Source organism: Entelurus aequoreus, linkage group LG05 (assembly GCF_033978785.1).
Source record: "Entelurus aequoreus isolate RoL-2023_Sb linkage group LG05, RoL_Eaeq_v1.1, whole genome shotgun sequence".
Classification (NCBI taxonomy): domain Eukaryota; kingdom Metazoa; phylum Chordata; class Actinopteri; order Syngnathiformes; family Syngnathidae; genus Entelurus; species Entelurus aequoreus.
In genome coordinates, this window is record NC_084735.1 from 46,227,725 (window position 1) to 46,245,261 (window position 17,537).

Here is a 17,537-nt window from a genome sequence, read left to right on the forward strand (position 1 = left end):
CATCGGGTACAGATCGGTGGTCGATCGACTAGCACATCCCCAAACTATTTTGAGTCCCCCACCATTAAATTTTCACACTTTTTAGTCCATGTGAAACAATTTACATATACTTTATCAAACTACAATTTAATTGAATGCATGTTTTGTACCATCAACAAATTCACAAATAATTGAATTCAATAATAATTTTTCTTTTTAGTTTTATGTTAAATGTGTTCTTTTGCACTAAGTTACATATGTTTCTGGAACAACCAGTGCTAACTTCTGTGCACCACAGGGGCCATATTTACATTTCAAGAGAAGTGCCATTATTTTTTTTATCAATGATGGAGCAGGAAAGGACTAAGAATATGTACCCAGTAAAAGCCCCGTGTCATCCATTAATTGACATTTTACATGAACTTTTTCATGCGAGGCGCGGGATCGGCGTATAGACGCCACAATATTAGAACTACTACAACTCCCAACGGAGCATTTTCACACGAATACAAAGACAACATTTGTACCAGTTTTTGTCTGGAGCTCCTTGGATTGTGCAGGTGGGATGAAGGGTATCATACATTTATGGCCCTTTTTGAAACCATGAGTGTGTGGAGTTTGCATGTCCTCCCCGTGACTGCGTGGGTTCCCTCCGGGTACTCCGGCTTCCTCCCACCTCCAAAGACATGCACCTGGGGATAGGTTGATTGGCAACACTAAATTGGCCCTAGTGTGTGAATGTGAGTGTGAATGTTGTCTGTCTATCTGTGTTGGCCCTGCGATGAGGTGGCGACTTGTCCAGGGTGTACCCCGCCTTCCGCCCGATTGTAGCTGAGATAGGCTCCAGCGACCCCCGCGACCCCGAAGGGAATAAGCTGTAGAAATGGATGGATGGATGGACATTAATGCAATGGCAGGACTAAAATATATTAAAACAAAATCCTATATAGTATTCCTATATTATGATTCCTTATACTGCATCGTAATTAGTATGCTGGACTTGTGACTATGGGGCGCCTCTAAAATATAATTAAAAAAAAACACACAAATAGAAAACAAATGCATCATAATCTTTTATCTTAGTCACTGTGAATTAACTTTTACAGTGCATTTCTTTACAAGTTATTCATGAATTTAACAACAATTTAGCCACCACCAATGATTCAGATATCAATTTACATGTTATACTTCAAAGTTTCTCAGGTTGTAAATGATTAGGTCGACTAATTTAGTGACACGTGATCATCCGGTAAGTGATTAGAACAATATGGTAATCTTTAGCAGCTTAATATCTGTACCATAAACACACAGGAGGAGCCAATCAGTAACCTGCTGCCTGCTATTGGAAAGAAAAAAAACATTGACAGAAGACCAAAAATATGGCACATTTGTACAACCAGTAGACACAAAGAAATATGTATATATATTTTCATAAATGGGGGAGCTGTGGCTGACTTCCCCTTTTGAGAAAAACAAATAGCTAAGCATTAGTTCAGTGTTTTTCCTCAACGCCAATCAGAACAATTAAGCTTTTTTTAAGTGCTGTTGGAAAATTCTGTCCCTTCCCAGAATACCGTCAGTGCGTCCAAAACAGAAACGTGCCGTGTCCATCAACATCTTTCAAACACTGAAATGTGGCATTGAAGAGGACACGCCCACATCGACAGTGCAATGGACACAAAAACTGTACAAACTCAGTCCGGTTACATTCAAAAGATAACATGGCGACAGCAGATTTCTCCCTTTTGGTCTCAGGATTGCCTCAGTTAGACAACAACGTAGAAGTGCACAAAAATAAGAATACAAAATTAGACTTTTAAATACAATAGCAGCATTTTTTTTGTCTTAGCTGAAAACCTCCAGTAAATCAGGTAAAGGCTTGGAGTCGCTGACCGCCGATCGATTGTCCCTGTCAAGTGTGACGGTGTCTTTACGCAGGAGTGCAGGTGTCTGGTACTTGAGGTGACCACTAGGGGCGCTGCCATGCTACAGGCTGAAAGACTGTGCCTCTCCTCTTAGAGCGGCTCCATTTCCACAACGAGCCTCCCAAAGGGGATCGACTCCTCCTCATTGCACCCCACCCCCCCACGCTCTCGCAGCCGAAAATCCACAGCAGGCCGGGGTGACGACGTGTGAACTGCCGAGCTTGCAGGATGTCGCTCCTCTCAACTCGAGGCTGTGGCTATGGCCTTCTTGAACTGTTGGCTGCGGAGCTCGCGGGTGCGGGATGTGAGGAGCAGGTCGTGGCAGATGTTGCACACCAGCACTGGGTCGTACAGCTGCTGGTCCGGGATGGGCAGCTTCAGATGACAACAGTCTTTACAGAACACATTGCCGCAGTTCCTACACACACACACAAACACACACACACACACACACACAACAGTGTTAAATGTTGAATGAATGTTAGAGGAAATACACACTTAAATTCACTTCTTTTTTTTTTTTACTTCATTCGACGTCAAACTGTGAAGCGCAAAAGGACAAACAGCTGCAGCTGCGACATTAAGGACTCCCAACTACTATCTGTTGTTTTGGAGACATTCTGAATGTAACCTCAAGTGCAAGTTGTCTTCAATAACTAAAGAATGGTGCAAAGTAAGGGTACTATAAAAATACAATTTTTTGGATTAAAAATATTAATATTTTTATTGATACGATTGCTTTCATTCAGTTTTGGTTCTCCTTGTTTAAGTACTGTATTTGTATGTCTTCTCAATTGCTTTGTAAATGTCTATCGTAAGTATTGCAAAGCTGGGATTGGGTTGCTCTATTTTCTTTTTTATAATTGATTCACATTCTGCAATTTTTGTAAACAACATTTTAAAAAGACATGTTTTAGACATACACTAAGTCGGACGTCAGCAGACCAAAGGAGCTTTTGTAACCGGCAACCTGCTTTTGAAAAGTTTGGAAAGGTTTGATTATAATGTATATGCCAAATGATATAGTACGAGAATCATTTATGAATCGATTAGTCACCCCAAAAATCGGAATCGAATCGTGAGTTGCTCAAAGATTGCCACCTCTAGCACAAAGGTTAAAATCTTGAAAAGGAGGAACCAGCCTTAGATATTAATGTTTTAAAATTATAATACTTTTAATAAGCCATACATCCTTTTGACAAAAAATACCTTCATTTATGGATGGAACCAATCAAGCGTCTCTCTCTATTCATCACTTCTTTTTCTTGTAAATGTAATGAGTTTTTTTAATCCAGTAGATGGCAACACCAACACATTATCAGTGCAGTGTCAATACAGCCAGTGAGTGTGTCACACACTCACTGAGGAGTCATTATAGTCAAAAGCAACATTTTCCGTTACACTTTTTTATACACTCCAAATAATTATTGAAGTAAAAAAACAACAACATATATATTGCATCATAAAAAATGTTTGTCGAGTTTTGCGTCCAATTGACACTTCATACTTTTTGTGGTTAATGTAGTTAACTCCCTGCTTTGTTTTAAAGCATGTAACACTGCTCAATAAATATGAATATTATTTGAAATGCAAAAACATTTATCGGAAAATTTTGTCCATAATGGCTTCACCTTTTATCAATATTTGGTATTGATGAGGAAATTACACCACTGCATAAAGACGTTTTCACTGCATCTGAAAGATAAATTGCGTTTTGGACTCAAATAATCTGGAGTATTATAGGGCTGGTTGATTATGGCACAGGTCAAAGTCCCAATTATTTGGACCTTCTACCTCAAAACAAAACAAAATAAACCAACACCACTCTTTTGTGTTAGAAGCTCTAAATGTCTGTTTCGATTATGTTTGCAATAATCGCTGATTCCTAATCTATTAACCGATTTAGACAATAGTATTGATAAAAAACAGAACACAACAGAGTACCCTACTTGTCTGTAACTATCAGTTTGTTGTCTACTGTAGTGTTTTACAACCTTAGAGTCACACTTTTGGAAAAATAAAAGCCGTCACGGCCAGAATTAAAAGCACACGAGCAAGGAAAAAAGAAAACATCATAAAAGGTTTTGGGTTTTTTTAATCACCTGTGAATGGTTTAAAGGTGCTGCACGCATGTCTGCCCCTGCACAACATTAAACACTTGTGTTCGGTGGTTGAATAAACTTTAAAAAACACAAGATTATGTCGCACAAAAAATTACGCTCAGAATTACCTGGTTACACACAAACACTAATCAAAGCCTGTTTTTCCTGAGTAGTTTGTTTTAAGATTTACTATCTGTGTTGGCCCTGCGATTAGGTGGCGACTTGTCCAGGGTGTACCCCACCTTCCGCCCAAATGCAGCTGGGATAGGCTTCAGCACCCTCGCAACCCCATAAGGGACAAGCGGTAGAAAATGGATGGATGGACTATTTGTATTGTATTATTAACAAGGTCCTTATGTACGATGCCATCTAGTGGAAAGTTATTTAATTGCATTGCACTGCAACGCAAGCACAAGCACACAGACTTCTTATTTGCACAAAAACAAGTGTTTTTTGTTGTTGTTTTTTACCAATTAGACAAAAAGGGAACATTTCCCACAGCACATTTGACTATATCTTACGACCAGTGGTTACAAAACACTTACAGAACAATATGAGCAAAGATGGGTCAAATGCAGAGAATAATTTCGCCATACCTAGTGTGTGTGTGACAATCATGGGTACTTTAACTTTAACTAAGTCAAACAAACAAAGATAAACGTTTTCATAAAGCACAAAAAAATCAAAACGTTCTTTACAATATCCAAATGCATGAAAATGCTAAATATATAAATAAACATTGATTGATTGATTGAATATACGCTAAAGATATTAAGGTCTAAACAAAACTGTTTGTGGCTTGTAATACAATATAGTTGAGCCGGAGGTTTGATTAAAAAATTGTTTTAGGATCCTTAACACTTTTGACTCTGCAACACTCAAGTTAAGTATTTAGGTTAAAAAAATCTCTGAAAAAAACCAATTTCGAGGGCTTATGAGTGTCCCAATTTAAGAGTGTTTTAAGCCGTCTTTCGACTAATTGTTGTTCTTAGAGATGCAAGCAAGAGTTAAAAGCATCCCCGCCAATAGTCAGCCTAACAAATATCACAATGAACCCCGGGCAAAACATCTAGTCTCACTCGCTAACATTAGCTTATAGCTGGAGATCAACATGACTCATTTTTTCAAGCATGGGAAGGGAAAAAGTGAGTGTGAAGGAGAGTGCTGAGAAGAAGGAGTGGAAGATATTAATTGAATTAAATAAAGAAATCAGAACGTTGCCAACTTGGCCAAGCAATTCGAGTGCATCACTGCTAGTCTGCAACATACTGAAGCAGAACGAGTCTAACGCCATCTAAGGATTTAAAAATATTATCTAAACGATGGACATTTATCCATAAAAATATGGTAAAAATTGCTGCTGATGATGTGTATGACGGCGAAACAGCTGGAAGGAGATACCGTAAAAGTTCACTCTCCAAGGTAAATGCTGTACAATATTATTACACTTCATAGAACTACTATAGCTGTTAGTACTACATTTTATTGTAACTTTTTATCAAATGTTTTTAATGTAAAAGTTACTTTTTCTTTTGATAAGGCATGTTACTTGTTAACACGGTGCCCTTTTGTTTTTTTAATGAATTGATTTTAATTAATTTAAATGTGACATGCTGATTTAAGATATAAGTATTTTGAGTTAGGAGCTCCGTCAGAGAACCAAGTAAACTTGTAAGTGAGGTACTACTGTATTTTCTAACGACTAAGGTGCACTTACAACAACAATTGAAAGTATCACTGTTTGGATATGTATGCTTTTAGGCCAGAGAATCTGTTGTGTCATTTAGGTGATCTCTGATCACAACGAAAAAGGCAACATGGTTGAAATGAGTGTTTTTCTTTACTTAAGTTAAATCCAAACAGCCAATTCCTCTCAACTTAAGTTATGACGATGTTGTTTACTTAGGCAGGATCTTTTTTCCCCTCAAGAACGTCCAGAAAGAAAAAAAATTACCAAAAAGGAAACCCCACCACTGATGTTATCACACTAAATGTACAGGGGCTCCTTTGCTGATTGAATTTGTGATATGAGATAATTTTTGTGTGATCGTGTGAATGGAAACATAGTGAAGTCCCACCTGCAGTGGTGACGCCTCTTGGCTATCCAGAACTCACAGTCACAGTTGAAACAATGAGAGGCCATGTGGTCAGGCACCCACCTTGTGACCTACATACACGTACACGTGCACACACACACACAAACACCGTTTGATAATTAGAGGTGCTAAAAGCCATCATAGTGAGAGAGAAAATATGACAGTGTAGACAGAGTCTGACAAGGAGGCTGACCTCTGTGTCTTTGCTCTCCACTCGATCCCAGCTGCCCTCAGACAACCTGTCTTCACTGTGTGTTGACAGAGAGTCTTCCTCATGGCTGCTGTCTGACTCTCGTAGACATGTCTGAAAGAAGAACAAGACATGAATGAGACCTAACATACAGTACATACATATATATTTATACATATATATGCACACACACACACACACACATATATATATATATATATATATATATATATATATATATATATATATATATATATATATATATATATATATATATATATATATATATATATATATATATATATATATATATATATATATATATATATATATATATATATATATATATATATATATATATATATATATGTACATATACATATATACATACATACATACATACATACATACATACATACATACATACATACATACATACATACATACATACATACATACATACATACATACATACATGTACATATACACACACACACACCTATATATATATATATATATATATATATATATATATATATATAAATACATACATCGGTAGGTTGTGAGTTCAAACCCCGGCCGAGTCATACCCTGTGAAGTGAATTATATGTATATAGCGCTTTTTCTCTAGTGACTCAAAGCGCTTTACATAGTGAAACCCAATATCTAAGTTACATTTAAACCAGTGTGGGTGGCACTGGGAGCAGGTGGGTAAAGTGTCTTGCCCAAAGACACAACGGCAGTGACTAGGATGGCGGAAGCGGGGATCGAACCTGCAACCCTCAAGTTGCTGGCAAAGCCACTCTACCAACAGAGCTATACCGCCCCAAAGACTATAAACATGGGACCCAATACCTCCCTGATTGGCACTCAGCACCAAGGGTTGGAATTGGGGGTTAAATCACCAAAATGATCCCCAACCGCTGCTGCCCACTGCTCCCCTCACCTACCAGGGGATGATCAAGGGTGATGGGTCAAATGCAGAGAATAATTTCGCCACACCTAGTATGTGTGTGACAATCATTGGCACTTTAACTTTACACACACACACACGCAATGCTTGACGGTACAGATGGTGTTCCTGGGATTAAAGGCCTCACCTTTTCTCCTCCAAACATATTGCTGGGTATTGTGGCCAAACAGCTCAATTATTGTTTCATCTGACCACAGAACTTTCCTCCAGAAGGTCTTATCTTTGTCCATGTGATGTCAGATGAAACAAAAATTTAGCTGTTTGGCCACAATACCCAGCAATATGTTAGGAGGAGAAAAGGTGAGGCCTTTAATAACAGGAACACCATTGCCACCGTCAAGCATGGTGGTGGTAGTATTATGCCCTGGGCCTGTTTTGCTGCCAATGGAACTGGTGCTTTAAATGGGACAATGAAAAAGGAGGATTACCTCCAAATTCTTCAGGACAATTTAAAATCATCAGTCCGGAGGTTGGGTCTTTGGCGCAGTTGGGTGTTCCAACAGGACAATGACCCCAAACACACGTCAAAAGTGGTAAAGGAATGGCTAAATCAGGCTAGAATTAAGGTTTTAGAATGGCCTTCCCAAAGTCCTGACTTAAACTTGTGGACAATGCTGAAGAAAAACAATGTCAGAAAACCAACAAATTTAGCTGAACTGCAGCAATTTTGTCAAGAGGAGTGGTCAAAAATTCAAGCAGAAGCTTGACAGAAGCTTGTGGATGGCTACCAAAAGTGCCTTATTGCAGTGAAACTTGCCAAGGGACATGTAACCAAATATTGCTGTATGTATACTTTTGGCCTAGCAGATTTGGTCACATTTTCAGTAGACCCATAATAAATTCATAAAAGAACCAAACTTCATGAATGTTTTTTGTGACCAACAAGTATGTGCTCCAATCACTCATTATTTAGAAAGTATTGGAAACTCACATATTAAATACATACAAATATATGAAAACAAAAATACTAACGATGTCATCCTCATAGTCGACGTCTGGCTCTGAGGGAGGAGTGCTATATTGTTTGCTCTCCAGTCTCATCTGCAGCTGTCGCACTTGCTGTCGCAGCACCTCCACCTCTTGTTTGTAGCCTGCTTCGATCTGACGTAGTCTTTGCTGAACTGCGTCCATGGGCACAGGCAGCCCATCATCGTCGAGGTAAGATGGCGCTTGGGGCGGAGGGGAGCTGGAGGCAAAGGGTGAGGGGTGCGACACAGCTGAAAGTTGGTAGCCAGCCAGTGAGCAGATGTTTTGAGCAGCGCTGGACAGGCTGGTGTAGCCTGCACTTCTGGTGGCGGAGGGCCATGCAGGCTGCAGAGGGCTGCTGGGGCAAAGTGCCTCCCTGCGGCAGCACTGGGAGCTGTTTGGGATGGCGAAGCCTTGGGAACGGAGCAGCTTTTGGGCAAGTCGGTGGCTCTGGTAGGTGTTAACCTGCAGAGAGCGGCTGACGCAGTGACTGGCACTGCTGCAGGACGACTTCATCAAGCCCTGAACGCCCTCCCAATGGGAGCCAAAGAGGGACATGTCTGGCAGCGGGCTCTGGGAGATTAGATGGTGCGCTGCTCCCTGAATGTAGTCTATAGGAGATTCTCCAAGTGCTGAAGTCTGATCTTTTTCTCGGACAACATCTGTGGTCATGTCTTCTTCGTGCAGCTCAACTGCTACCGCCGCCGTTTGCTGCTCCTCATTGTTGAATTTATTCTGATTATGACTGTTATAAGGGAGGGCAAGCAGAGGTTCTCCTTGATCTGTAAGGGTTTCAGTTGAGTCTTCCAGGGGAGGAAGTGGCATTAGAAGCTTCAGAGTCATGAGGTCTGCAGATTGCGGTTCATCATTTTCCTGGCTGTCATTGTGGCCATCAAGTAGCGGGCACACTGGGGTGTCTGATGGTTGTGTGGTGTCCGTCAGCGGTAAACACATTTCGGATTTAGGAGTGGGTGGGAGGGTAACCGCCACAGTACTATAGGGGCTTTCAGCCTCCAGCAGAGTTGTTGGAAAAGCAGGGGTAGTGGTGTGTAGTAGCACTGGAGCAAAGAGAGGAGTGTGAGCATGTGTGATGTCTGAAGTGTGCTGGACTGGAGGAAGAGGCAGAGAGGGCAGCGGCTGAGTGGTGAGACACGGTTCCTCTGTTGGGACCTCACAGTCGCCATCTGAGGGCTTCGTCAGACCCAGCTGTAGAGGTTCCCCGTCGCAACTGTCAGGTGTGACCTCGTCAGAGCAGTCTACACAAGTGCTATTCGGTACGGGTACTGCTTCCAGGGTAGGGCGACCCTCCTGGCAGTGCTTATTAAGATTAGGGTCACTGGATGTTCGTGTCAGGGGCAGCCCATTCTCAAACGCTGAAAGTAGGTTGTCCATGGAGCGGGTCTTGGGAAGTCTTGAAAAAGACATAATACAATATATATTTTAGCTTTACTTACTATTAGATTTGTTGTTTACAATGCTAAACTAACATAATTTCATTATAGCGCAGACAAAGATATGCTATTTAAAGGATGTCAAACTAATTGTGGTGGATTTGTTTATCCATTTGTTCATTACTTAACAGGCTCCTCCTGGTTTACTGAGTAATTATTTTATTGGGACATTATTACTAGGGGTGTTCTGTTCCGATATTGGCCCGATATCAGCAAAAAAATAAGTATAGGATGATATCGGCTTGCATATGAAATCTCCATTTCAAGCTGAGCAGCCTTGCAAAACATGCCAATTTGGACAGCCAGTTAAAATCTAAATGTCCTCCAATTAGCACAAAAGGTTGGTCTTTCCTTGTATTATATTGAAGTAATTTATAAAAGTTAAACATGGCAGGCTCAGAGAAAGCAGCTAATGCACAAAAGCTCAGCACACAAGTTAGGCATGCGTAGTAGTAAGTGACCTTAATTAAACAATATTGCAGTCTAAAACACATTTGTCATCATAAACAATTATAACATAATTATAGTTGCAAATTACTTACAGACACAAAGTTTCTAAGGCAGAAAATTATTAAATGAGACAAAAATATCTACTAACAAATGTGTCTGATCATTCAACTTACGTCATGCCTTTCTTTATTATAAACACTAGGTGTCACTAAAACAGTATTTAACACTCTACTTAACTTTTTCTAACACTTCACACTACAAAATAATAATAAACATGTACTGTGGTTCCTGTTGATGTCCTAGTGGGTTAATGTCAAGGCGCCAACATCGGAAGTGAAAAAGTCATATTAGGATAACCCCTAAATTATGCAGATCCTCAGTGACGCATTTGCTGTTTCTCCAAAGTTTGGAAGAAATCAAGTTTTTTATACTTTGGGCCTAATTTTGATATCGGTATCTACTATTTACCAATGTATTTAGACAAAACCACATCTGTGAAAGGGTCATTAATTAAACAACATTGATTTTGGGTTTTAGACCAGCTTTTCCCAAAGTAACAAACCAAAATTGTTGGGTCGCAGTTTGTCAGAGTAAAGTTCTAGTTTCAGTATAGAACATTAGAAATGCATTTTCATGACAGGGGAACATTCGAACAATCATGGATGATTTCATTCGTTAAACTGTTGCATTACTTAACATGACTACTGTATATGTAAACCAGCAGTAGGCGCCATCAAGAGAGAGCTTTCCTTTTAGAAGACTTGCACACTATTGAACTAGATAGACGCAGCTGTGACACAAACACTAATTTGAAAGAGTTTCTCAAAATGTGGGAATGTTAGCAAACTAAAGTTATGCTGCAGTCTGTTGTGCCATATATATATATATATATACACACATATACAAGTTTATATATATATATATATATACACACATATACAAGTTTATATATATATATATATATATATATATATATATATATATACATACATATATACACATATATACATATATATACACACATACAAGTTTATATATACACACATATATACATACATATGTATATACACACATATATATACATATACATATATATATATATATATATATAGATACATATACACATATATATATATAGATACATATACATATATATATATATACATACACACACAGTATATATATATGTTTATGTATATATGCACATATACATATGCTTTGCATAACAGGTTATTTTTCTACTTTAAACCTGTGATTATATATATACTGTGTGTGTCTATATATATATATATATATATATATATATATATATATATATATATATATATATATATATATATATATATATATAGCATAACAAGAGTCAAACTACTTCAAACCTGTGACACTATCTGATCACAAGGCCTTCCAAAAGGGTTTACATTTTTAAGGATTGTTAAGGAAAAAAATATGTTTTCAACCTTCAAAAACTTAAAGGACTTTTATGTTTGACCTTAAAGAGAATTGAACTCAAATGTCCCCAAAGGGTTAAAAAAAGATGAATTATTAGTTGAAAAAGAGGAGGAGTCCTTTTATGCATGCATAGTTATTGAAATACTGTGATTTTTAGATAATAAACAGAGGGACATCCTGAAACAAACACCTGTCAAAGGAACGGGAGGCGAGTTCATCTTCTGTGACACTCTGGGACAAGTAGAGCTCCATAGAATCGTCCACAGCAGTGCAAGGAGAAGAGGTGGGGAGGTAGACCGCTGTCCACAGCTGTAACGCCCGTGTGTGGCAGACAGGTTGCAGCACCTAGCAGACAAATAGTGAAAAATAACATTTTAGAAAGTAGCTAACCAGAAATTACCCTAGTACTTAAATCTGTGAGTGATATTTTAACACTTGCTATTTACAACCATTGCCATTAAAAATGTTACGATACAAAAAAGGAGCTTCAATGCTTTAAATGTCACCTAAAACCAATAGGAGGCAGCATATGAAGAGACCACAGTCTACTGACTGAATTACCAATTGCAGTTTCACAAATTACACAAAATTGCAAATTGCACAATATTATTTAACAACATTTATTAATGAGGTTGAAGTTTGGGCTATACGTGCACTGCACCATATTTCTAATACTGAGCTATTTAGGTTACTACTTTTAACAAGGGCCACATATTACTGATGTACAGTGCCCTCTTAAAGTCTTGGAACACTGAGGCCAATTCCTTTATTTTTGTTGTAGACTGAAAACATTTGGGTTTGACATCAAAAGATGAATATGGGACAAGAGAACAACATTTCAGCTTTTATTTCCAGGTATTTACATCTGGATCTGATACACAACTTAGAAGATAGCATTATTTGTAATGAACACAACATTTTTAGGTGAGCAATAGTATTGAAACGTATAAACTTAAAATAGATGAAAGTGAATAAGACTTAACATTTAGTTGCAAATCCTTAACTTTCAATAACTGCATCAAGCCTGTGAGCCATTGACATCACCAAACTTTTGCATTCTTCTTTTGTGATGCTTTTTACCAGGCTTTCACCGCAGCCTCTTTCAGTTGTTTGTTTTGGGGGGTTACGCCTTTCAGTCTCCTCTTCAGCAGGTTAAAATGCATGCTCTATTGCAGTGGTCCCCAACCACCGGGCTGCGGCCTAGTACCAGTCCGTGGACCGATTGGTACAGGGCCGCACAAGAAATTTAAAAAAATATATATATATATATATTTTTTTTTTAATTAAATCAACATAAAAAACATATAATACACTATATATCAATATAGATCAATACAGTCTGCAGGGATACAGTCCGTAAGCACACATGATTGTACTTCATTATGACAAAAAAAATAAAAAATAAAAAATAAAATAAAATAAAATAAATAAATACCTTAAAATATTTGCATGTTCAGTTTACACACACTTTTTAGTATGATGTACTGTATTGTTTTAGTAGAGGCTGATTGCATCTGTAATTAGAAGTGTGCTTAATATTATAAAAGGTGAGTGTATACTTCAGGCAAGGAGTGGAAATTAGGTATTTTCTAGGCTGGATGGACAGAACTGGTTTGATTTAAGTGTGACAGTCTCAGCGAAAAACAGGAGGGAGCAATAATGTAAAGTAAAACTGACCACATCATGACTAAGGATGTAGAGGAAGTTCTGAAAGTTCTTGTTTCCTGTGCGAAGCAGGGACCACACGGAGCAGGTGCGTTTGTAAATGTTCTTCGCCTCCCTTTCCTGAGCGTTGTTACACAGGAAAGTACCGTACAAACACGAGTAGGTATGTTGCACCAACTTGACCTGCATAGGACAGAATGTTTTAGAAAAAATGTCAGATAAATGTTAAAGTGTAGAGACAGTTCCGTTTAAATACCCAAAATATGTTCTCTTTAAAAATGCCCAGCAATACCTCTGTTAAGTTCAAGGTTTGTTTGATAATGGTCACAAAACAACTTAAGCGGTCATTGTTAGAATGAATGTGAGTAGCAACCACGCACAAGGAAGGCCTCGTTGAACTCAAACAGGCAGGGGAACTGTTTGAGCAGCTGGTGAACACAGTCGAGCCACTGCAGGAAGACAGGACACTGCTCGCTGACGTCATCAGCGTTCTCCTGGTGGCCACAGCGGTCCCCAAATTTGTGACCGTAGTCCAACCACTCAGTCTCTACAAGCACCTGGAAACCCTGTAAAACAGATGGTTATTAATACTAGATATAATGCTATTTGACAAACATTATGAAAATCAATATGGCCAATGGGCAATATTCTCCCAAGTGCTTAAATAAAAAAAGGTGCGTAACGGCGCAAATTCTGGCTGCACAGCATTATCCTCCCGGACTTAAGTCTGTCAGTGCGCCCCTTCATCCAAGATGCGCACTATAGGTGGAGCGACCCTTAAATGTGGGCGTACTCTGTCAAATCTGGTCTTGTGCATATTCTCCAGTGGACTTGTGTTTTTGTTCTTATGCACTTCTGAGGCTTAAAAAGGTCCAGAGCCCTAAGAAGGCAAAGCATTATGTTGCACTTGAAGTTTGAATGGAGTGTTCGCCAAACATAATAAAATGATAAAACAAACTTTGAGAAAGCTATCAAATCTATTCTGATCGCTTTTATTTGAAACACCTGGAAAGATCCATTGATATGAGAGGATAAAAAGGACCATAATGACACTCTGAAATAACTATCAAAAATCTTAATGCATATCATATATCTGCTGTGTCTCTGCACGCTTATGTGGAAGAGAAGAAGGGCGCATGAAGGGCATAAAACACAAGGCGACCATGCATATATCTGGCGTATTTGGACATTCTGGGACATTGGCAAAAAGGTTACACAACAATATCGCCTGGACCATTAGACCAGGCGATATTGGTAGTTTCTATCTTACTATTTAATAGAAACAGCCTTTGCCTGCACGCATACACTTTAACACTCTTGAACATCACACATAACTTCAGGGTGGTCATAATAAGTAAAATAAAGTTTAATCTACAGATTATTAGTCACACCCAGCAAGGAAGAAGAAGCTGTTCTAACGTGCATACACACACTACATCACCTTGGCAACACAGGTTCACGTGATAAGCACTGCCTGGATTGATACAGCCTTTTCAAATTTAAAGTGTTACCTCTTTTGTGACAATAGCCACATGTTCATGGTCAAAATGTATTTAATCTGATCATAATTCGGACTAGAATGTTACTGTGTACATAAATGAACCCTGAAAAAAAGATACAATTATGACGTGTATTTTCATGCATCACACCTTAAGTCGGAATACTTAATTTTGACATGTGGGACACATACTGTAAACAAAAGTAGTAGAAGTACATGGTTCTGTGCATTTTTACTTGTTCGACTTTGTTACATGTTTCATCTATTAATTGTTCCTTCTGTTCGCACTTTTGTTTTACCTCTCTTTTTGAAATGCGCTATTCTGTGCCCTCCATGTTGTGATACTGTATGTACAGACTGCTGTGCGTTTTCATGTTACAACCTTCTGTGTATTTTTGAGGCTCGCAGTTAGCACTTGGAGTAGCTGTAATGTGAATAAAACAGCTCGTTAAGACGACAACTAGATCCCTTCTTTTATCGTTACATCAACACATGATACTCAAGAACATACTTTGTTTTTTGCAAGTCTCGGTTTTAGAGCAACAAACTCAACAGTATACAGTATAACGCTACGTCTGTACATGTTGATTGGGGGGAGACAGCAGCAAGACAACCGCTTCCTTCTGAGACTATTAAATTTAGTCCCTGCTCCACCACCAAAGTATAGCTTACATCACAGACATGCGTAGTAAGGATAATTTCGACTCGCATTTCGCAAGACGTGTTTCCATGCGCACCAATGTGAATGACTATTGGCATAAACCACCCGTTTCGATCGGAATTAAATTTTGATCCAAACGTGCGTGATCGGGTCGGAATATTCCGAATGGCGTGTTTTCATTAAGCAGTTTTATTCCGGTTAGACTTTTAATCCGATGAATTGTGTCCGTGTGCAAATAGCTATTGACATTCACAAGTGTTAGTAAAACTCCATCTTCCAGAATTAGCCCGTTTTCATTCACAACTTAAGCACTTTTGCCTCACTTATGTAGGGTGGGTTTGCCCGTAGGCTGGATGAGAGAATATGAATAAAAGAAACATGCGTAACAACAAGTGCGTAAAAAACACATGAATAGGGCTTCCCATGTGCAGCAACTTATTCTGATATCATCACAGTTAATTTAATTGATTTTCACAGAGAAAACGACACTGTGTGTAGACCCTCACCTCCAGTGTTCTGTAGTAGGGATCCAACAAGATCTTGGCCAGAGCAACGATTTGGGGTGTGCGGTCCCAACCGTCTGAACAGTGCACAAGTACAGGACGGCCTTCTCTTTCCACAGAGGAACACACCAAAGTTGCCGCCTTCAACATTACAGACAAGTGCTGCAGCCAACGAGTGCTCTCGAGAGCTGAAAGCCAGCTACAAAAAAAGACAGAAAGATGACATCACTTTTACAAATAAGATCAATTAAAGATGACTTCTGATGATTTTCTTCTTTTCTGACATATAAATGTTATGTTCAACAATGCCAAAGCGTCAAATCTTAAGGTTCATGCATTTGGGCGTGAGCTTGCACGAAATTTTGGATACCTCTCTGCTCTCTTGTGCCAATGTCTAGAGGCTCTATTGCTTTGTTCTTCTTGCTTAGTGCTATCCCGCCTGGTCTGATGTCTATAAAATAATTACTTTTGTGAAGGGTGTTCAAACTACGGTCCGCGGGCCAAGTGGAGCCTACCAAAGTCTTCAATGCGGCTCACGAGACAGCACAAGTTTAACAAGCTGATTGGCCCGCGGTGTGTTTCTGCCTAAATATAGTATCCTGTGAATTAAATTGGAATGACATAGGAGTGATTTTGCCACCATCTTGTGGACAGAAATGGATTTGGCAGTCAATGACCACACATTTCATTTGATGGTGACCAGATTACAGCATACATTTATATGATCCAACCCAAACAACCTTTTCCCACTAAAGGTATAAATTAACTATAACCAACAAATAAAGTCATCACACGTTCGCACATAACACACATCCTGCTCATTGAACTTTGTGGACATTACAAAAGACGTACATAAAATTTAAAATTACACACATATATATATATATATATATATATATATCCATTATAGTGCATGATGGGTGATATGCAAAACACTCTCCATACGTTCCCATGTTTGGCGCATTTTAGCTGCTTGATATTTCTGATTAAAAACTTTAAGGAAGTCGTCAGGAAAGTAAACAAGGTAGGAATTGAACTTTCACATACTAAGTAATATTCAATGGTTTATCGTTTATACTTATTAAATTGTCGTCAGGGTCTGAAGTGAGGGGGAGGAGGGGGGGGGGGGTGTTAAAATTGAGATAGCTGAAAGTATGTGTTGTTCAGTCTGTTATAGCTTGCTTTAATCAATGCAAACTGAAATGGTATTTTTGTACAAAAGATTGGTGTTATGTCACAATCAATGCTTTGCTGTGTGGCAAAAAAGTGTTGTATTTGTGTGTATTTGTGTATGCATGTCTATGTGTGTGTGTGCATGCGCGCTCACATCTATATAACAGCGTATTGGCGATAACTTTCGAAAATATGGCTTTATGGCAGTTTGTACTGTATTTTTTTATGTTCGGCAGACTTTTTTCTTCAATTTGGTATAAAAAGTACACCTGCGAAGTGAAAACCATTTCAGGTGACTACCTCCTGAAGCTCATCGAGAGAATGCCAAGACTGCAAAAAAATAATCAGAGCGAAGGGTGGTGCTATATATATATATATATATATATATACATACACATACATACATATACAAGTATAAATTATATTTATTTATTTATGAAAGACGTTTTTTGT

The 17,537-nt window shown here is 38.6% G+C and overlaps 1 protein-coding gene across 7 annotated transcripts in view; it reads right to left on the reverse strand.

The window, feature by feature from the left end:
• Positions 1 to 1,039: 1,039 nt before the first annotated feature.
• mtmr4 (myotubularin related protein 4) overlaps positions 1,040 to 17,537 on the reverse strand; it is a 100,735-nt gene continuing 84,237 nt past the window's right edge. For 6 of the 7 annotated variants that reach the window (XM_062048251.1, XM_062048256.1, XM_062048252.1 and 3 more), the window contains 8 exons: positions 15,915 to 16,110; positions 13,630 to 13,815; positions 13,262 to 13,432; positions 11,775 to 11,929; positions 8,238 to 9,642; positions 6,296 to 6,406; positions 6,085 to 6,173; positions 1,040 to 2,322 (listed from right to left, as the gene is read on the reverse strand). In XM_062048251.1, the coding sequence (XP_061904235.1) occupies positions 2,145 to 2,322; positions 6,085 to 6,173; positions 6,296 to 6,406; positions 8,238 to 9,642; positions 11,775 to 11,929; positions 13,262 to 13,432; positions 13,630 to 13,815; positions 15,915 to 16,110 (2,491 nt within the window). In that variant the 3' untranslated portion in view covers positions 1,040 to 2,144. The remainder of the gene's footprint in view (positions 2,323 to 6,084; positions 6,174 to 6,295; positions 6,407 to 8,237; positions 9,643 to 11,774; positions 11,930 to 13,261; positions 13,433 to 13,629; positions 13,816 to 15,914; positions 16,111 to 17,537) is intronic. The other variant, XM_062048255.1, reaches the window with a different exon arrangement.